This window comes from Caretta caretta, chromosome 5, assembly GCF_965140235.1.
Source record: "Caretta caretta isolate rCarCar2 chromosome 5, rCarCar1.hap1, whole genome shotgun sequence".
NCBI classification, from domain to species: domain Eukaryota; kingdom Metazoa; phylum Chordata; order Testudines; family Cheloniidae; genus Caretta; species Caretta caretta.
In genome coordinates, this window is record NC_134210.1 from 133346299 (window position 1) to 133364085 (window position 17787).

Sequence of the window (17787 nt, forward strand, 5' to 3'; positions counted from 1 at the left end):
CGGTGTGGGGGTGCAGGGGGCTCAGGGAGTGGGGGGGTGCGGTGTGGGGGTGCAGGGGGGCAGTGGGCAGGCTGTAGTGGGAAGGCTCAGGGAGTGGGGGTGCGGTGTGGGGGTGCAGGGGGCTCAGGGAGTGGGGGGGTGCGGTGTGGGGGTGCAGGGGGCAGGCTGTAGTGGGGGGCTCAGTGGGGGGGCGGGCTGGGGGTGCAGGGGGGCAGTGGGCAGGCTGTAGTGGGGGGCTCAGGGAGTGGGGGGGTGCGGTGTGGGGGTGCAGGGGGGCTCAGGGAGTGGGGGTGCGGTGTGGGGGTGCAGGGGGCTCAGGGTGTGGGGGTGCGGTGTGGGGGTGCAGGGGGCTCAGGGTGTGGGGGTGCGGTGTGGGGGTGCAGGGGGGCTCAGGGTGTGGGGGTGCGGTGTGGGGGTGCAGGGGGGCTCAGGGTGTGGGGGTGCGGTGTGGGGGTGCAGGGGGGCTCAGGGAGTGGGGGTGCGGTGTGGGGGTGCAGGGGGGCTCAGGGTGTGGGGGTGCGGTGTGGGGGTGCAGGGGGGCTCAGGGAGTGGGGGTGCGGTGTGGGGGTGCAGGGGGGCTCAGGGTGTGGGGGTGCGGTGTGGGGGTGCAGGGGGGCTCAGGGAGTGGGGGTGCGGTGTGGGGGTGCAGGGGGGCTCAGGGTGTGGGGGTGCGGTGTGGGGGTGCAGGGGGGCTCAGGGAGTGGGGGTGCGGTGTGGGGGTGCAGGGGGCTCAGGGAGTGGGGGTGCGGTGTGGGGGTGCAGGGGGGCAGTGGGCAGGCTGTAGTGGGGGGCTCAGGGAGTGGGGGGGTGCGGTGTGGGGGTGCAGGGGGGCTCAGGGAGTGGGGGTGCGGTGTGGGGGTGCAGGGGGCTCAGGGTGTGGGGGTGCGGTGTGGGGGTGCAGGGGGGCTCAGGGAGTGGGGGTGCGGTGTGGGGGTGCAGGGGGGCGGTGGGCAGGCTGTAGTGGGGGGCTCAGGGAGTGGGGGGGTGCGGTGTGGGGGTGCAGGGGGGCTCAGTGGGGGGGCGGGCTGGGGGTGCGGTGTGGCGGTGCAGGGGGGCTCAGTGGGGGCGCAGGGGGCGGGGCGTGGCAGCGGAGAGGAGTCGGGGGAATGTGGGGGCGCAGGGGGCCCCCACTCCGCAGGGCGGGGCACCGAGCCACGAGCCACACTCGGACGGGGCCCAGCTGTCGCCGGGGCCCGTTGCGCGGGCGATGCCCTCCGGCCGGGATTGGCTGCGTGCAGCGCATGCGCAGAGAGCCCGCCCGTGCCGCTGTGGTATTGCCCATTCCTCCTGGAGAAGGCCCCGGCGCTGCGCGAGGGCCCTTTCGCGCTGAGCATTTTTTTTCCTTCTTCCCTTTCCGTAGCCGCCGTAACGTGCTGGGAGCCTCGTGCGGCGGGAGGGGCCGAGCGAGAGGGGGCGGGGCTGTCGATCGTGGGCAGGGGCACGCGCCGAAGCCGATTGCGCTCGCGCTCCGCGGGGAGCGGCTCCCAGCGCCTCTGTCCGCGCGCACAGGCGTCCGGCCCGCGCCATGCTGGGCCTCCGAGCCCTGCTCCTGCGGGGCGCGCGCCGGGCCCGGGCCTGCCCCCAGGTAACGGCCGGGCGGGGCCCCCCTCGCGAGGGGCGGAGGAGGGCGAAGGGAGGGGGCGTGGCGTCATGGGGGCGCGGGGGAGGGAGGGCTATAGGGTAGTGGTGTGTCAGTCATAGGGGGTGGGGAGGGGTGGGGGCAGTGTAGGGGCGGCTGGGGCATGGGAGGGGAGGCAGTAAAGGGGCATGGAGCTGGGTGGGGGAGGGATTTGGTGGTATGGGGGCGCTGGGGCATGGGGGGGGAGTAAGGCAGTAAAGGGGGGCATGGAGCTGGGTGGGGGAGGGATTTGGTGGTATGGGAGGGGGAGGCAGTAAAGGGGCATGGAGCTGGGTGGGGGAGGGATTTGGTGGTATGGGGGCGCTGGGGCATGGGAGGGGGGAGGCAGTAAAGGGGCATGGAGCTGGGTGGGGGAGGGGCATGGCAGTTAGGGGAAGCGGCTGGGGGCATCAGGGGTGAGGCTGTATAGAGGCATGGAGAGGGGTGGTGGCATGGCACTATGGGGGCCTGGGCAAGAGATGGGAGGGAACCCCTGGGGGCATGAAGGGGGAGCAAGAGGGAGCAGGGAGTTGTCGGTGCTGCCCCTGCAGGTGGCTGGAGACCATGTGGCTGCTGCGCAGTGCAGGCAGTAAGGAGGAGTCACTGTCCTGGTCCTTAGTGACTCATGAAACCAACCCTGTGTGAGCGCTGCACAGCCCCTCTTACTTAGCCTGTTTCTGCTCTCACTCCCTGCAGTAACTTACATGTGCTAGGTGCATTTTCACTGTTTCGCTCCAATGATTTCCATGAATAGAAACTTGGTCTCTCTGTCAAAAAAGAAAGAAAAAAAAAATCTCATTTCTAAAGCAAGCACAGATTCAAACTCAAAGAGTGGCAATGGAGGCCACATTGTGGGTTTTACACCTTCACTTTGAAGATAACTTCAGCTTCTCCTCGGTCCATACAGCCTGGTAACACAGTGGCAAGCTTTCACTTCTTGAAATGTCAGTATCCCAAGGTTCCCTCTCATTCTGACTTGCACCAAACAGGCTCTGGCTTTTGATATTCAAGGTGTTCCCACAATATTGTTGGGACTGATACATCATTGCAACACGATACTGTAACATCACATTGTAGCAATGCAGTGACCGCCTCTAAAGACATTGTTCTTAAATTGGAAACTCTGAACAACTGCCCTCTGCACACAGAAGTTGATCCAGGTTGGTGCTGCACTTACTAGTGCTTTTTAGGCCTTGTCTACATTGCAAAATATAATGGTGCGTAAACATTTGAGTTGGATGACGCAATACTAGCCATGACTTGGAGGTAAGTGTAAGCTGCAATAAACTCTGGTTGGCATAATGTCATCCACTTGACTGCTCACAATCATGTTCTCAACCAACCACATTTTGTTATGGAGCTGAGCCCTTGGAGTCCTCCAGGGACCTGGGGCAGCTTCTTGTGGAAAGGGGAAAGATGAAGCAACAGTGACTGGTGTCTTATGGAACCAGTCAATTATACAGACTTTAATCCTTGAAATGCATGTCAGAACAATCTCTGAACATGTGCTGTTGGCACTCATGAAGGATACGAAGGGCAGAAACTGTGACCTTGACACTGATTCACCATTTGCCTCTATGGTTCTCTGAATCTTTTTTGTCCTTTTGAAGCTTGACATTGAGTGGGTAAATGATAACACATTGCACAATTGTGGTTACTCAAAATATGTGCAGGTTTAAAATTTTTGTGACAATCTTCTTGCATTAAGAAACAATGAACCTGAAAGGAATCCAGGGATATCTCCATCAAGGCTAAAGTTAGGATACCCCAAAATTTATTTAAATGGCTATCTATACCATATGTAGTGCACTTTAAGGTATTTGTGTAGCAGGGGTTCCCGCGGAGTGATGTATTTAAGAAAGTTCTTCATCACACAGCACATTGTCAACCTATGGAACTTGTTACCAAGGGATGTTGTGAAGGCTAAAATGATAACTGAGTTTGAAAAAGATAATTTAATGCCAAGGTGCTCAACCCAATGCTCTGGGTGTCCCTTAACCTTTGACTGCCAGAAGCTGAGACTAGACGACAGGGGATGGATCACTCGATAATAGCCCTGTTCATTCCCTCTGAAGCATCTGGCACTGACCACAATCAGAGGACAGGATACTAGGCTAAATGGACCATTGGTCTGACCCAGTATAACTATTCTTATGTTAGGAGTAGAGAGGTGACTGTGGCTATGGGCTGGATCTGTGGGAGCTGCTGTGGCATCTCTCAGATGTTCCCAGTACATTATGTGTTGGTTCTGCTCTTGCTTTGGTAGCAACATCAGCCTGGCCTCAGAATGCTCCTGTTTAGTCATTATTTTTGATATCCTGCCAAAAACTTCCTGAGGAGAGGAAATGAGAGAAGGGAACTGCTGATTTTTAACAGTTAATATCTCGGCAAAAACTGATCAGAATTTCATTGGAAAAAAAAAAGGTACCTCAATGGCCTGAGGGCTATCCCTTGCCAAGTATTAAAAGCCTACTGCAAACAATGGAGGTGAGAGAGCTGCTCAAAAGGTGTCAGGAATCCTTTACAGTGGAAAGTATTAAGCAGGCTAAATTATAGGCATTGCTACCAGCTTCTATCTAGAAATGAGATGCACTGAAATCTAGAATGAACTGGCAGATTGTTTTATGTCTCCAGTAGTAACTTTAGTTATTTTTTAAACATTCTCTGTTCAGGTCCGCGCATCTTTGGCTACAGGGCCCAGGCAAAGTGATGGCACGTTTTATGAAATTCGTACCTATGATGTTAAGCCATCAAAGATGAAGGAGTTTGTGGAAATGTTCAATAAACACATCCACCTGCGCACAGCTCATTCAGAGATGGTTGGAATCTGGACTGCGGAGTTTGGGGGCATGAATAAGGCCATCCATATTTGGAAGTTTGGTATGCGCAGCATCACTTCATATTGCTCTTGTGTGTCATGTGCTTTAGACAGATGAAACAGGATGTTTGTCTTGGGCTCTTATAAATGAATGATTAGAGAATAGCTCCTATACTGACAACTGAAAACAAATACAGTAGAGCCTCAGAGTTTCGAACACCTCGAATGGAGGTTGTTTGTAACTCTGAAATGTTCGCAAAAAGAAAAGGAGTACTTGTGGCACCTTAGAGACTAACAAATTTATTTGAGCATAAGGTTTCGTGAGCTACAGCTCACTTTAACTCTGAACAAAACATTATGGTGGTTCTTTCAAAAGTTTGCAACTAAACATTGACTTAATTGACAGCTTTGAAACTTTACTGTGCAGAAGAAAAATGCTGGTTTTAACCACGTTAATTTAAATGAAACCAGCACAGAAACAGTTTCCTTATCTTGTCAAACCTTTTTTTTAACTTTCCCTTTATTTTTTTTAGTAGATTACGTTTAACACAGTACTGTATTTGCTTCTTTTTTTTTTTTTTTGTCTCTGCTCTTGCCTGATTCATAGAATCATAGAATATCAGGGTTGGAAGGGACCTTAGGAGGTCACCTAGTCCAGCCCCCAGCTCAAAGCAGGACCAATCCCAAATAAATCGTCTTAGCCAGGACTTTGTCAAGCCTGACCTTAAAAACCTCTAAGGATGGAGATTCCACTTCCTCCCTAGATAACCCATTCCAGTGCTTCACCACCCTCCTAGTGAAAAAGTTTTTCCTAATATCCAACCTAAACCTCCCCCACTGCAACTTGAGTCCATTACTCCTTGTTCTGTCGTCTGCTACCACCAAGAACAGTCTAGATCAATCCTCTTTGGAACCCCCTTTCAGGTAGTTGAAAGAAACTATCAAATCCCCCCTCATTCTTCTCTTCTGCAGACTAAATAACCCCATTTCCCTCAGCTGCTCCTCATAAATCATGTGCTCCAGCCCCCTAATCATTTTTGTTGCCCTCGGCTGGACGTTTTCAATTTTTCCACATCCTTCTTGTAATGTGGGGCCCAAAACTGAACACGGTACTCCAGATGAGGTCTCACCAATGCCAAATAGAGGGGAATGATCACATCCCTCGATCTGCTGGCAATGCTCCTACTTATATAGCCCAAAATGCTGTTAGCCTTCTTGGCAACAAGGGCACACTGTTGACTCATATCCAGCTTCATGTCCACTGTAGCCCCTAGGTCCGTTTCTGTAGCCACTCAGTCCCTAATCTGTAGCAGTGCATGGGATTCTTCTGTCTTATCCTCTGCACTTATCCTTGTTGAACCTCATCAGATTTCTTTTGGCCCAATCCTTCAATTTGTCTAGGTCACTCTGGACCTTATCCCTATTCTCCAGTGTATCTAGCACTCCTCCCAGTGTAGTGTCATTTGCAAACTTGCTGAGGGTGCAATCCATGTCATCCTCCAGATCACTAATGAAGATATTGAACAAAACCAGCCCTGGGACCGACCCTTGGGGCACTCTGCTTGATACTGGCTGCCAACTAGACATGGAGCCATTGATCACTACCCGTTGAGCCCGATTATCTAGCCAGCTTTCTATCCACCTTAGAGTCCATTCATCCAGCCCGTACTTCTTTAACTTGCTGGCAAGAATAGTGTGGGAGACAGTGTCAAAAGCTTTGCTAAAGTCAAGGAATAACACGTCCACCGCTTTCCCCTCATCCACAGATTGCGTACTTCCGGTTCCAAATGAGGTGTGTGGTTGGCCGGTCAGTTCGTAACTCTGGTGTTCATAATTCTGAGGTTCTACTGTACTTGCAGAATTAAGGTGAAGCATTTTTTATATCTCCATGCTAGACTGTCTTACAGGACTCTAAAATAGTTAATGGAGGAATTGCAATTGAGACTCTTAATTGCAGTATACATTCAAACTTAGGGCCTGATCCTGCGCTATTGAAATCAATGAGAATTTTTAAAATTGATTTCAGTGGAAGTAGGATTGGGTTCTTCAGGTTAAAGTGTGCATATGTATAGTTCTTAGGTGGCCAGTCCAATATTTTAGATTCCTCTCTCACCTTTCTTGCTCAGATAGTGTTTAATCAGTTTTCTTGTGTGCTTGGAGTCACTGTTGTACTGGAGGATATTCCGGGACCAAATAAAGCTCCAATCCTGCAAAGAGAGCTGTGTGGATGGACCCTTGCACCCACACATAGCAGCCCTGAAATCATTGCGGTTTTGTGCAGGTGCAGGGGTTAAGACTTCAGGTATCGTATAGTAGATTAGGATTTATTTCTACTCTGGGGCATTAGTATCCTTTTTTAAATTTTCCCCAGATCCCCCCTTTACATTGATAGAGCCTCATGAAGTCTGAGCAACTGTCTAGAATATCCTTTACCTAATAATTGATCTAGCATCTGTAGGGCAAAATATTTTGAATTCAGATTTAGCAATGATTAACACATAATTCTAATCTTTGTTAATTTCTCCAAATTTCTTGTCTGTTCAATTGCTTCTCTTTTTACTTAGTTAATTACTTAAATTCATTTTTGAAGGGTAAACCACTGAGAAACTAATTTATTTTATTAGGGAAAATTGGGATGAAGCTTGTGTGTTTTTGTTTTGTTTTACTTGCTTTATTTGTTCTCTAACCATGCTCCAGTGTGGCTACACATCATTCTCTGTCTTTTTCTGATGCACTTAGATAGCTTTGTTTTTACATCTTCTTTGTTAATTAAAATTAATTTGCTTAGTTATTCCCTGTATTTATGTCAAGATACTGATATGTCTCATTATTCATTTGTGTGGCTTTCTTTTCTTAAATTATTGAAAATTCTGTGTGCGCGTCTGTGTACTTTCATATATCCTAGTTATTCAAGGTAACAAGCAGGATTTAGGATTGTTACTGAGCCCTTAAAAATGGCAAATTTAATCAAGAAATTTTATGCTTTTCCTTTGTTTGAAAAGCTGTCTGAAAGATTTATGGTTTAGTAATGTTTCATATAGCCAAACAAAGCATACTTAATGTTACATAAGGGAGAATTAATAAAAAATATTCTCATATGAGCAAAAACTCAACCTAAAATTAGAAGCCTAAAGCAAATCTGTTTACGGAAAAGGCTAAGCCACTACTTATTTTCTTATTTCCATTTCCCTGTCCCTTCTTATTTTGTACCAATAGCCAAATATCTAGTAGGTATAGAAAGCGTATACATGAAAGACTTAGTGCCAACTTCTTGATACTGAGATACTGTGGCCACCAGCTTTCGTTAAAAAACCCTGCTTTAATATTGATGGGAATTTTGCTTGGAAAATTGGTTTGTTCTGAAAATTGTTAGATTAACTCTGAGGGCAAAAGAGGATATTCCTGAAGAAAATTAAACTGTTCTTACGTTGTCATTTTAAAAAAAATTACCCTGAATTTAACTTTTGAATGTTCACGGATGACATTAAGCTATGGGGAGAGGTGGATACTCTGGAGGGTAGAGATAGGGTCCAGAGTGACTGAGGCAAATTGGAGGTTTGGGCCAAAAGAAATCTGATGAGGTTCAATAAGGACAAGTGCAGCGTCCTGCACTTAGGACAGAAGAATCCCATGCACTGCTACAGTCTAGGAAACGACTGGTTAAGCAACAGTTCAGCAGAAAAGGACCTAGGGATTACAGAGGACGAGAAGCTGGATATGAGTCAGCAGTGTGCCCTTGTTACCAAGAAGGCTTACAGCATATTGGGCTGCATTAATAGGAGCATTGCGAGCCGATAGAGGGAAGTGATAATTCTCCTCTATTCAGCATTGGTGAGGCCACATCTGGAATATTGCATCCAGTTTTGGGCCCCCCACTACAGAAAGAATGTGGACAAATTGGAGCGAGTCCAGTGGAGGGCAATGAAAATGATTATGGGGCTGGGGCACATGACTTATGAGGAGAGGCTGAGGGAACTGGGCATATTTAGGTTGCAGAAGAGAAGAGTGAGGGGGGATTTGATAGCAGCCTTCAACTACCTGAATGGGGGGTTCCAAAGAGGATGGAGATGGGCTGTTCTCCATGGTGGCAGGTGACAGAATAAGGAACAATGGTCTTAAGTTGCAGTGGGGGAGGTCTAGGCTGGATATTAGGAAAAACTATTTCACTGTGAGGGTGGTGAAGCACTGGAATGGGTTACAGAGGGAGGTGGTGGAATCTCCATCCTTAGAGGTTTTTAAGGCCCGACTTGACAAAGCCCTGGCTGGAATGATTTAGTTGGGGTTGGTCCTGCTTTGAACAGGGGGTTGGACTAGATGACCTGCGGTCTCTTCCAACTCTAATATTCTGTGATTCTGTGAATAGTTTGTCTCCTCATAATACATTTATTTTAATTGAATCCAGTCTGACAGAGCTGAATATAGAATTTTAATGTCTTTCCCTTTCTGGTAGATAACTTTGCCCATAGAGCAGAAGTCCGGAAAGCAGTAGCCAATGATAAAGAATGGCAAGGAAAATTCATCTCTCCAGTTCTGCCCTTCTTGAATAAACAAAACAATGAAATCGTTTACCTGGTACCTTGGTGTGAGATTGGGAAGCCTTCAAAGGAAGGGGGTGAGCTTTATCTGTCTTTGTATTGATTAAAGCTATCAATGTGGATTCAATAATAAGAAATAGCTTAATGTTTTAACCAAATGTGTAAAAGGCTAGGGAAAAGTTCAACAGTGACTTTCTTTTACAGGAATATGTAGGTTAGGGTAGGGCACAGCATACGTGTGTGTGTGTGTGTGTGAACTTGCACTTTCATGAGTGGTGGCTAAAGCCCTGTGCAGTATGGTTGGGAATGAATTGGAAAATTGGATGGATGAACAGCTAAGATGAGCAATCTATTCCCCCTACAGCAATGCTCTGAATATTTTTCTCTTAACTTGCTTCTTTGCTTAATGTATGGGAATGCATTTTCTAGAGATATTAAAAGACAATCCAGTATCCCTTCTCGCTTACAGATTTCATGTTTTACAGTATAAAAGAAAATAAGATTGCTGCAATTTGTAGTGTGATTTCACGCACAAGGTCAGTTTAGCAGATGACACTCAGATTTTTCACAAATCCATTCACTTTTCTCTCTCAGTTTAGGAACTATGTTTTTTTTTTCTTGTTTTGTCACAATCGTGATTTTAAAAACCTTCTATGAGGTAAATATGCATCATTCATGTAGAATTAATTGTGTTTTTTATAAGGCATGTTGGCCACAAATATTTTCCTATCTATCTACTATCTACATCTTCTCTAATCCTTCAGTAACAGTGTTGCCAGTTTTAACTGTTCATCCATCTATTTATCAAGCCATCCAAACCTCATATTGTTTATTACATGGAATTTTCTCAACTATTTGGAAATGGTGGAGATTTAATCTGTGGTATTTGTGTGTATATCTGTATATATAAAAAAGAACCTTTGTTCTACATTAGTGAGTTTTGGATTCTGGGCCTTTTATTTAGTTTTAGTTAACAGGTAGATAAACCCTGGCTAACTTCCTGTTAAAAGTAAGCAGGTAACAGATTATTTAAAAATGTCAATTTGTTGCCTTCCACTTATGTGTAGAATGGAGCTAAAATGTATATGTGTCCAGAGTTGGAGGATTAAATTGGAAGATATATTGCCTGGTGGCACTTACCTTGATTTATATTAGAGTTTTTGTTTGAGATCACATTTACATTGGTGTCAGTACAGATTAATCCCTGGAATGTCAATGTTAAAGGTGGCATGTCTTTCAGCAAGCCTGGAGTCCAATCTGTAAACCTTGCCGTTCCTGTAGTTCCTCCTCAAACAGGAAAGACCCTTGAAGGATAGAGCTGATACGTTTGTCCCAGGTGTCTGGTCAGTGATTGCTGCTTTGGCCTTAGGACACCTCTTGCTGCGATGGATGCTGCCAAGATTCATGTAGTGGTTATGATGTCACAAATAATATTGACCACAAAGGACACTGTCAGTTTCAGAAAGGGTAGTAAGATCTGGGCTAGTTCAGATTGTTCATCTTTCTGTAGACTCAAGAGATTTTGTTGATTTCTTTTCTGTGACCTGTATTCCTGTGTGACATGATGGATCTTGGGACCATTTGGAGCAATGTTTTGGTCTATTAACCCCAAAGAGTTGAAAGTTACTGCTTTAACTGAATCACAATAAATGTGAGGATGGCTTGTAAAATTTTGATACCTTTTAGAGAATCAGACGATTAATTTGACATTTTGTGGTTTGTACTGCTGTATTCTTTTTCCATCAGGGGTGTATGAGATGGTTACTTTTCAGATGAAGCCTGGTGGGCCAGCTCTGTGGGGCCAAGCGTTCAGAGCTGCAATCAATGCTCATCTCAATACAGGCTACACGAAGCTGATTGGTGTTTTCCACACAGAATATGGATTACTTAACAGAGGTACAATACTAGTCAGTTTCCAGTACAGTCATGGGCACAGAGGGGCAAAGGTGCAAATCGGCAATACTCATGAGAGTGTTCAGACTCCTGATTAATGTAACTACAACTTTGGAGGCTGCATTTTGGATCCTGGGCCTCTTGTATGGCTTTAGCTAATCAAAAACTGTGATGTCTTATCATTTCTGTCACCATAACTTTACTTGCCCAGAGTCTGCATCCATAATGCTAGTACCGAGCACTGGTATGATGATGATGGGGTGCTTGTCTCATAGAATCATAGAATCTCAGGGTTGGAAGGGACCTCAGGAGGTCATCTAGTCCAACCCCCTGCTCAAAGCAGGACCAATCCCCAGTTAAATCATCCAACAGATTTTTGCCCCCTCAAGGATTGAACTGACAACCCTGGGTTTAGCAGGCTAATGCTCAAACCACTGAGCTCTCCCTCTCCCTGTAAGCCTGCTACAAACCAGTGCCAGCACGAGCCCTGTGGGGAATTGAAACTCCATATATACACATCATGCTGATAAGCAAGCCCTGAAATCATTGAAAGGATTTAAATTTATAAATAAGTCTGCCTCATGCTTGCTTATGGATCTCTTCCCCTCTCAAATATGGCCAAATTACTCCCTCTTGCCAGGGGAAAAGGAGCAGCATCTTGGCACTAGTTCTGGTGTCACTGTAAGTGCATGGAAGAGCACACATGCACCAGGATAGCCCCATTAGTATCATGGATGCTGCATATGGACATACTGGCTCTGACTAGGTAGACAGTTGTCTATTTCTTTTTCCCTGAAATCATGTTCACTGTCTCCCTGAATTCAGCTTGACATGGGGTCTAAAGACAGTTTACTGAAACTAGAGTTGTGGCTTAAAAGGGTTAGAAAATGCAGTGTTAAAAATCAGTGTAAGGAAAGCTCTGCAGAAGGAATGTCTTGGAATGTAGTTGTCTGATGAATTGCTGCTTCTGGGTGGAGGATTTCAGAACAGAGCAAAGGACCTGTAGGATATTTCATACTGTAATTTAGCTATGGTCTCACTCTTCAATTTGTTTTGCTTTTGTTTTCACAGTTCATGTGCTCTGGTGGAATGAGAACCCTGACAATCGTGCAGCAGGGAGGCATTATGCCCATGAGGATGCTAGGGTGGTAGCAGCTGGTAAGCAAGAAGGCTCTGTCTTTTCAGCATGTGTACTGAAAATTCAGAATACAATTGATTTAAGAATGCTGTCTTGATTTACCTAATTCTGTGTATTTAATTTCAGTGCGGGAGAGTGTTAGATTCCTGGAGTCCCAGCAAAATATGCTCCTGATTCCTATGCCTTGTTCACCATTGAAATAGTTTTCTACCAACTGATGTAATGGCAGACAACACAACTTTCATACAGCATTTTTATCCTGAACTGTCATATGGGTCTCTCTCAATACCAATATAATCTAGCCAAATATTCTTCAGTTTACAGTATGTGGTTAAAACCTGAATCCACATGCTTAATCTTTGCCGTAGTCCTCTGCACTCTATGCCACAATAAGAATTCAAGGCCTGTCCACCATGCCATGAACTCTGCAAACGCTTCATATTAGCCATGAATTTCTCATCTTATTGCCACTTGAAGATGCATCCATACAGAAGTATTCTATAACTGGTACAAAAAGGTACAAGGCCCTTGCCAAAGCTCACAGCTGTGCCAGAGCAAGGGAGATTAGAGAGCTGTTATCTGTATAATGTACTTTGCTACCTCCTGAAAAGGTCACATCTTCCCAGTTACTACTTGTTGCCCTAAGAAGCAGGAATCCTAGCCTAGGTTTTGCATGCTGACCATACATCTCACGGATGTGTCTGCTTGTATTTATTATTTTTAATAAGGTTGCAATGAGGTTGGAATTAGGTATGAAAAATGTTGCAGTAAAATTGTTCAAGTGGTGATATAGGGAACTCCGCTTAAGTATCAGGAGCACCTTTTTTACTTGAAGTACTGTATTGCGATTTACTTAAATACTTTCTATTGTGGGTCTACACCCCTTTATTCAATTATGACTGAACAGTAAGTTACATGGATCACCTCTCCATGCAAATACTTGTTTATTGTGCTGAAATGGATTATGAATGAACTGATTAATTCTGAGAGTTTCTTTGTGGATTGTGTATCAGATTAACTGTCCACTAAAGTACATATGCCTATACTTTTGAAGAAAGCTTTGCTAGACTGTAAAGCTTAAAGCCTAATAAAAGCATTGATTATTGTTCTGCATCTTCTATATAGCTATATTACATGCCTAAAACTCTTCCTGTTCTTCCAACCAAGAGGCTATAATACTTCTATAAATGCAGCATTCTGAAGGTTCTGCATGTTGGTTCCAGCAGCCTAGATAATAGTTCCTTTAGAGCCAGTAATCTTGCCCCTTAACTTGCTGGAAGGAGTCACTGAGTGTGTCAATGCATGTTGCCCATCCGTCTGGGACTAAAAATCAAATCTTGGTCTAGTTTACAAAGCATTGCCCCAAGATGTTAATTCAGTTACTTCATACACTGAATAAGTCAACTTGTGTGTAAAGACTTACAACTAAAGCCTAGTTTTAAAATAAAAGCAAATATAAATGGGAAAAATACTGTCTTTACAAATGTTAAAGTTAAGTCGCATCCCATGGGCAAGTGTATGCAGTGTAGATAGGCTCTAATTGAAGTTGCCAACTCTAATAGCCCCCCTTAGCTGTTCACTGCATTACAGAGGACACGGGCACCATCCTCAGGATGATAGGACCAAGGTCAGACTCAGTGGAGACTGACTTCTTTAGAGATCAGTTCTTCCTATCTAAAAAAAAAACAAAAAAAACCCAAAGCGCTAGATTAGGTCTTCAACTTGAATCTGATTTGATTACGCTACTACTATCAAGTTTGAATATCTCTGACCTTAACCTGGACTAAGTTTTAATAACCAGATGTTATGTGGCAGAGGGGGAGGGATAGCTCAGTGGTTTGAGCATTGCCCTGTTAAACCCAGGGTTGTGAGTTCAATCCTTGAGGGGGCCATTTAGGGATCTGGAGCAAAAATTGGGGCTTGGTCCTGCTTTGAGCAGGGGGTTGGACTAGATGACCTCCTGAGGTCCCTTCCAACCCTGGTATTCTATGACACTGCGATTTACCCTCCACCATACTGGACTGCAGAAGTAAAACTTACATTAATATTGTTTGCATTAAAGGACTAAAACAATTCAGTTCATGGGGAAAGGTGTAAAACAATTTTCCACTTTGTGTGGACGTTCACATCACAAGCCAAACATAAGTAAGGTCCTCCTGCTTGTCACAGATGAATAGCACCCTTCTAAGCAGTAAATGCAGAACAGCAAATTTTGTCGAACAGTGCTGTTACAGCTTTATTTTTGACTTAATACAAGGCAATTAAAATGCCTAATACTTCACAAACAGTTATTGGCAAATACAAATATATATATATTTATTTTTAATGAAAATGTCCATTGAAAGATTTAACTTAAAAGTTTTGTTGTGAAATCTCTAGATTTTGCAAAGTTAATAGATATTCCAGTGCAAAAATAGATCCCATTACAGACAGCATAAAGTGCTTGGAATGAAGGACCAACAGTATTTTTGGGGGGCAGGGTGGGGGGGGTATGAGGAAGGGGAGAAGCACTTTATCTTGGGAAAAATAACATGTATAGTCCTTATTGAAATACAAATATACTACAAAAAGGGTTGCAACAATTTAATAGCATACAGTAAGTGGTAACATTGTTTCAAATACATAAATGCCCTCAATGCAGTTCTGTTATCAGCGTGGTTCACAATTGTAACACGTGTGGCACTAGGATAATTTTGCCTGACATCCAACTCCAAGGGCAGAAAAGTCGTTGGAAATCATTTCAGCGAGTGAGAGAGCAGTATGAGAGAACTGTATGGCACAGGCTGGATTCCATACAGATTAAAAAAATGTACAAAAGTCTGAGATTTCTCCAGGGACTGAAGAGTTGTGAAATATTCCCGTTACCTTCAACATCTAGGGTAACTTTCTTTTTATCATAGAAGCCAGATTGTGCATTAGGAATCTTCAAGGCTTTCTTCTTTGGCAGGGTTAGGAGAAATGTGTACTTGTCTATGCACTGCAAATGAAATCATCCATCAAAAAACTGCAACCATCTGTATGGGTTTAAAATAAACTCCATTGCAGTGGGCTCAAACTTGCACACCCCACATTCGTACTATACTGATTGGTAGTTCTGTGCATTGCAGGATTGAGTCTATTGCTGTAATCTTTCTGTTGATATTGTGAATTAGTGCCACTTGTGGTGTTGGTTTTCAGAGGTACTAAATGTTCAGTGTGTTCGCTGACTCTGAAAATCACACCGTAGCCCAGATCCTGCAGCCCTTAGTATCGTATGAGTTACAGCTGCAGGATTGGGCCCAATATTTATAACAGCTCTGCTCTTGAAAATATAATGTATACTGTTAATTTATATTAATAACTCGCTGAGGATACTGTAGGGAAGTGTCTGAGTTCTTGTAAGTACAATACAGATTGTTTTAAGAAATGAGGTATACTAACCCCTTCTTCTGTCCTTTCCCCTCTACAACTGTATTCTGTGGATTAAATTATGAATACAGAATGTCAAAGGCACTTCAGCTGAGCTGTAGCTTGGTTTGCTTTATTCCAATGCAGGAATACAGTGAGTACTGGTAGACTTAACCCTTTGCACAGTGCTTCATTTAATAAAATGCTGAATTTATCAATGCCAAGATGCCTGGAAGTATATAAATAACCATCACATTGCCTAATGCTGCTAAAGTGATAATTTCAGTTCATGGCACTTTCCATATTTATTAGTGTAAGACTTCAGGGCATTTACTGAAAAAAATCAAGTCATGATGGAGGAGCATCAAGAGGTAATAAATACATTTTAGAGGCACAGGTTCAGCAAGGGACATAAAGCACAAGTAGCCCTGTTGAAGTCAGTGGGGCTGTTCATGTGCTTAGATTTAGACCCAGCATCAGCAAGGGGCTATTTTATCACAGGTTTAAGTATTGAAGCACGGCCAAGGTACCTGAGGAACACATTTGTGCAGATGTGCTCCCAAGGCACAGCCAGACGAGAGAGTGTGTCAGTAAGTCTCACCATGATAAATATTTTTTGGTAAAGTTTTGAAATTTAGATGACTGATAGCTGTCACTGTGGTGTTGTTCCCAAGGGGAACTTGAATGAGGGGGTTTCCCACACGAACAAAAGTAAATTCTGCAATTAGGGTTCACCTAATAACTGAAACTACATCACATTAATCTAACCATATCTCAATTTCCATGGAGGAGAGTTTCAGGCAAATTTTTGTAGCTGAAGCCAGTGCTAGTGGGAGTTGCATAGATCCTGTTTAACAACATGCCTATAACAAATTGAAGCATTTCCATACCCTAACTATGCTACCTTTTTAAGGACATAAATAATACTACTGAAAAAAAATCTACATCTCATCAGGTTTTCAGTTTAAGTGACAAAGCCAGAAATGACACCACATTTGAGCTAAGCAATAGAGAATTTCAGATGCTGGTTACCTTTCTGCTGCCTTGAAACGGGAATTCAAGACACTACATAGCAGAATGACTGTCTTGCGTTTTATAATGTACTCTGGGCATTAGCAGCATATACAACCACTGAGTTTGCTGCTCTAGTCTGATCACTAGTTTTGCTTCTCATCCACTGCTCTCTACGCAGTCCTTGTGCAGCCTTCCAAGTGGCACTACTGTGGTACCTCAAGAGGAGCAGCAAAGTACTTAACTACAGAAAGGCTAGTTAGGAAGCAGGTGATTGGTCTCAATGCTAGTGGGACAGTCCCATACATTTGCAAGGTTCACAGTTGTGCACACTGCTACCCCTGCAGCGGATGATGAGACGGGTTATCAAATCTCTGCATACCATCTACATACAGTATGTGTCGTGGTTTAGGATTATTACCGATTGACCTCCACCAGTGTATAAAGATCTTTACAGAGTAGCTGGTCAAGTGGTTCCCCCCCCACAAAATAAGGCCACAACACTGTGCCTTTTGGTAACTGGTTGGCACTTACTGTTTCGGTGCATTCATTGCCGGCAATGCATTTAGCACCAGGGAAATTCCACTCCCAATATGAAAAAAGTTAGAGTATGAACGTGCACACCTTTAAAATATCAATAAATAAGCACTGGCCATGATTCCTCAATGAACGATTGTTGCAACCCTAGGAAAAGTATATGATGTAGGAACAAAATACAGTATGGCTGAAAGCCCACAGTGTCCAATGGGTTCCATACTACAGTTTCACAGAGTTATACTGTAATGAACTAGATTCAAGTCAGTCACTTGAGAACAGTACAAGGCAATGACTCCCAAGAGGCACTGCCTCTATAATGGAATTTTGTTTTCATTGCATTGAATTGCATTGCATTGAATGGTTATCAGTAGAGTGTCCAGTTCACGTCTTTCCCTCTGTATCCTCTAGCTTTCGCCTTTGGGAATATCCCATTCCATGCAAAGGAAGGTGCGCTGTCTCCTCCTTCTGCTCAACACCATGTCCTTGCCTATGATAGCTCACACGCAACTTTCTTTCACCTTCTCATCTCGCAGAAAGGAAGTAAGGATTGCAATGTCCACAACAGTCTGGTTTTTGTGCAATGACATGTCCTTTGTGTGGTCATCATCGCTTTGGTCCTTGGCAAAGTTTACAAACACCTACAAGAGAAAAGGGTTGTGTCTTTAGTCACTTTGGTTCTGCTTAGTGCAGGATATTTTCCTCTATGAACTGTTTGTTTAACATGGATTCAACCCTGCTCCCTATGGAAATCAATGACAAATTTCCCACTGGCTTCAGTGGCAGTAGGATTAAGTCCAGTATCTACTTCTTGTCAATTAAAATTAGAGTTACAGAAGAAAAGCCCAGGTGG

At 44.6% G+C, this 17787-nt stretch overlaps 2 protein-coding genes across 5 annotated transcripts in view; one reads left to right on the top strand and one right to left on the bottom strand.

Moving 5' to 3' along the window:
* Nucleotides 1–1427: 1427 nt before the first annotated feature.
* On the top strand, nucleotides 1428–13115 carry NIPSNAP3A (nipsnap homolog 3A). Its single transcript, XM_048851116.2, has 6 exons — nucleotides 1428–1585; nucleotides 4291–4498; nucleotides 8887–9048; nucleotides 10718–10867; nucleotides 11936–12022; nucleotides 12129–13115. Exons 1-6 carry the CDS (start codon nucleotides 1526–1528, stop codon nucleotides 12203–12205), a joined length of 744 nt encoding a protein of 247 aa, XP_048707073.2. The 5' UTR covers nucleotides 1428–1525; the 3' UTR covers nucleotides 12206–13115.
* A 1097-nt stretch (nucleotides 13116–14212) lies between these two features.
* The window catches only part of ABCA1 (ATP binding cassette subfamily A member 1), a 132619-nt gene continuing 129044 nt past the window's right edge, over nucleotides 14213–17787 (bottom strand). For all 4 annotated transcript variants that reach the window (XM_048851107.2, XM_048851106.2, XM_048851105.2 and 1 more), the window contains one exon: nucleotides 14213–17575. In XM_048851107.2, coding sequence (XP_048707064.1) covers nucleotides 17435–17575 — 141 coding nt within the window. In that variant the 3' untranslated portion in view covers nucleotides 14213–17434. The remainder of the gene's footprint in view (nucleotides 17576–17787) is intronic.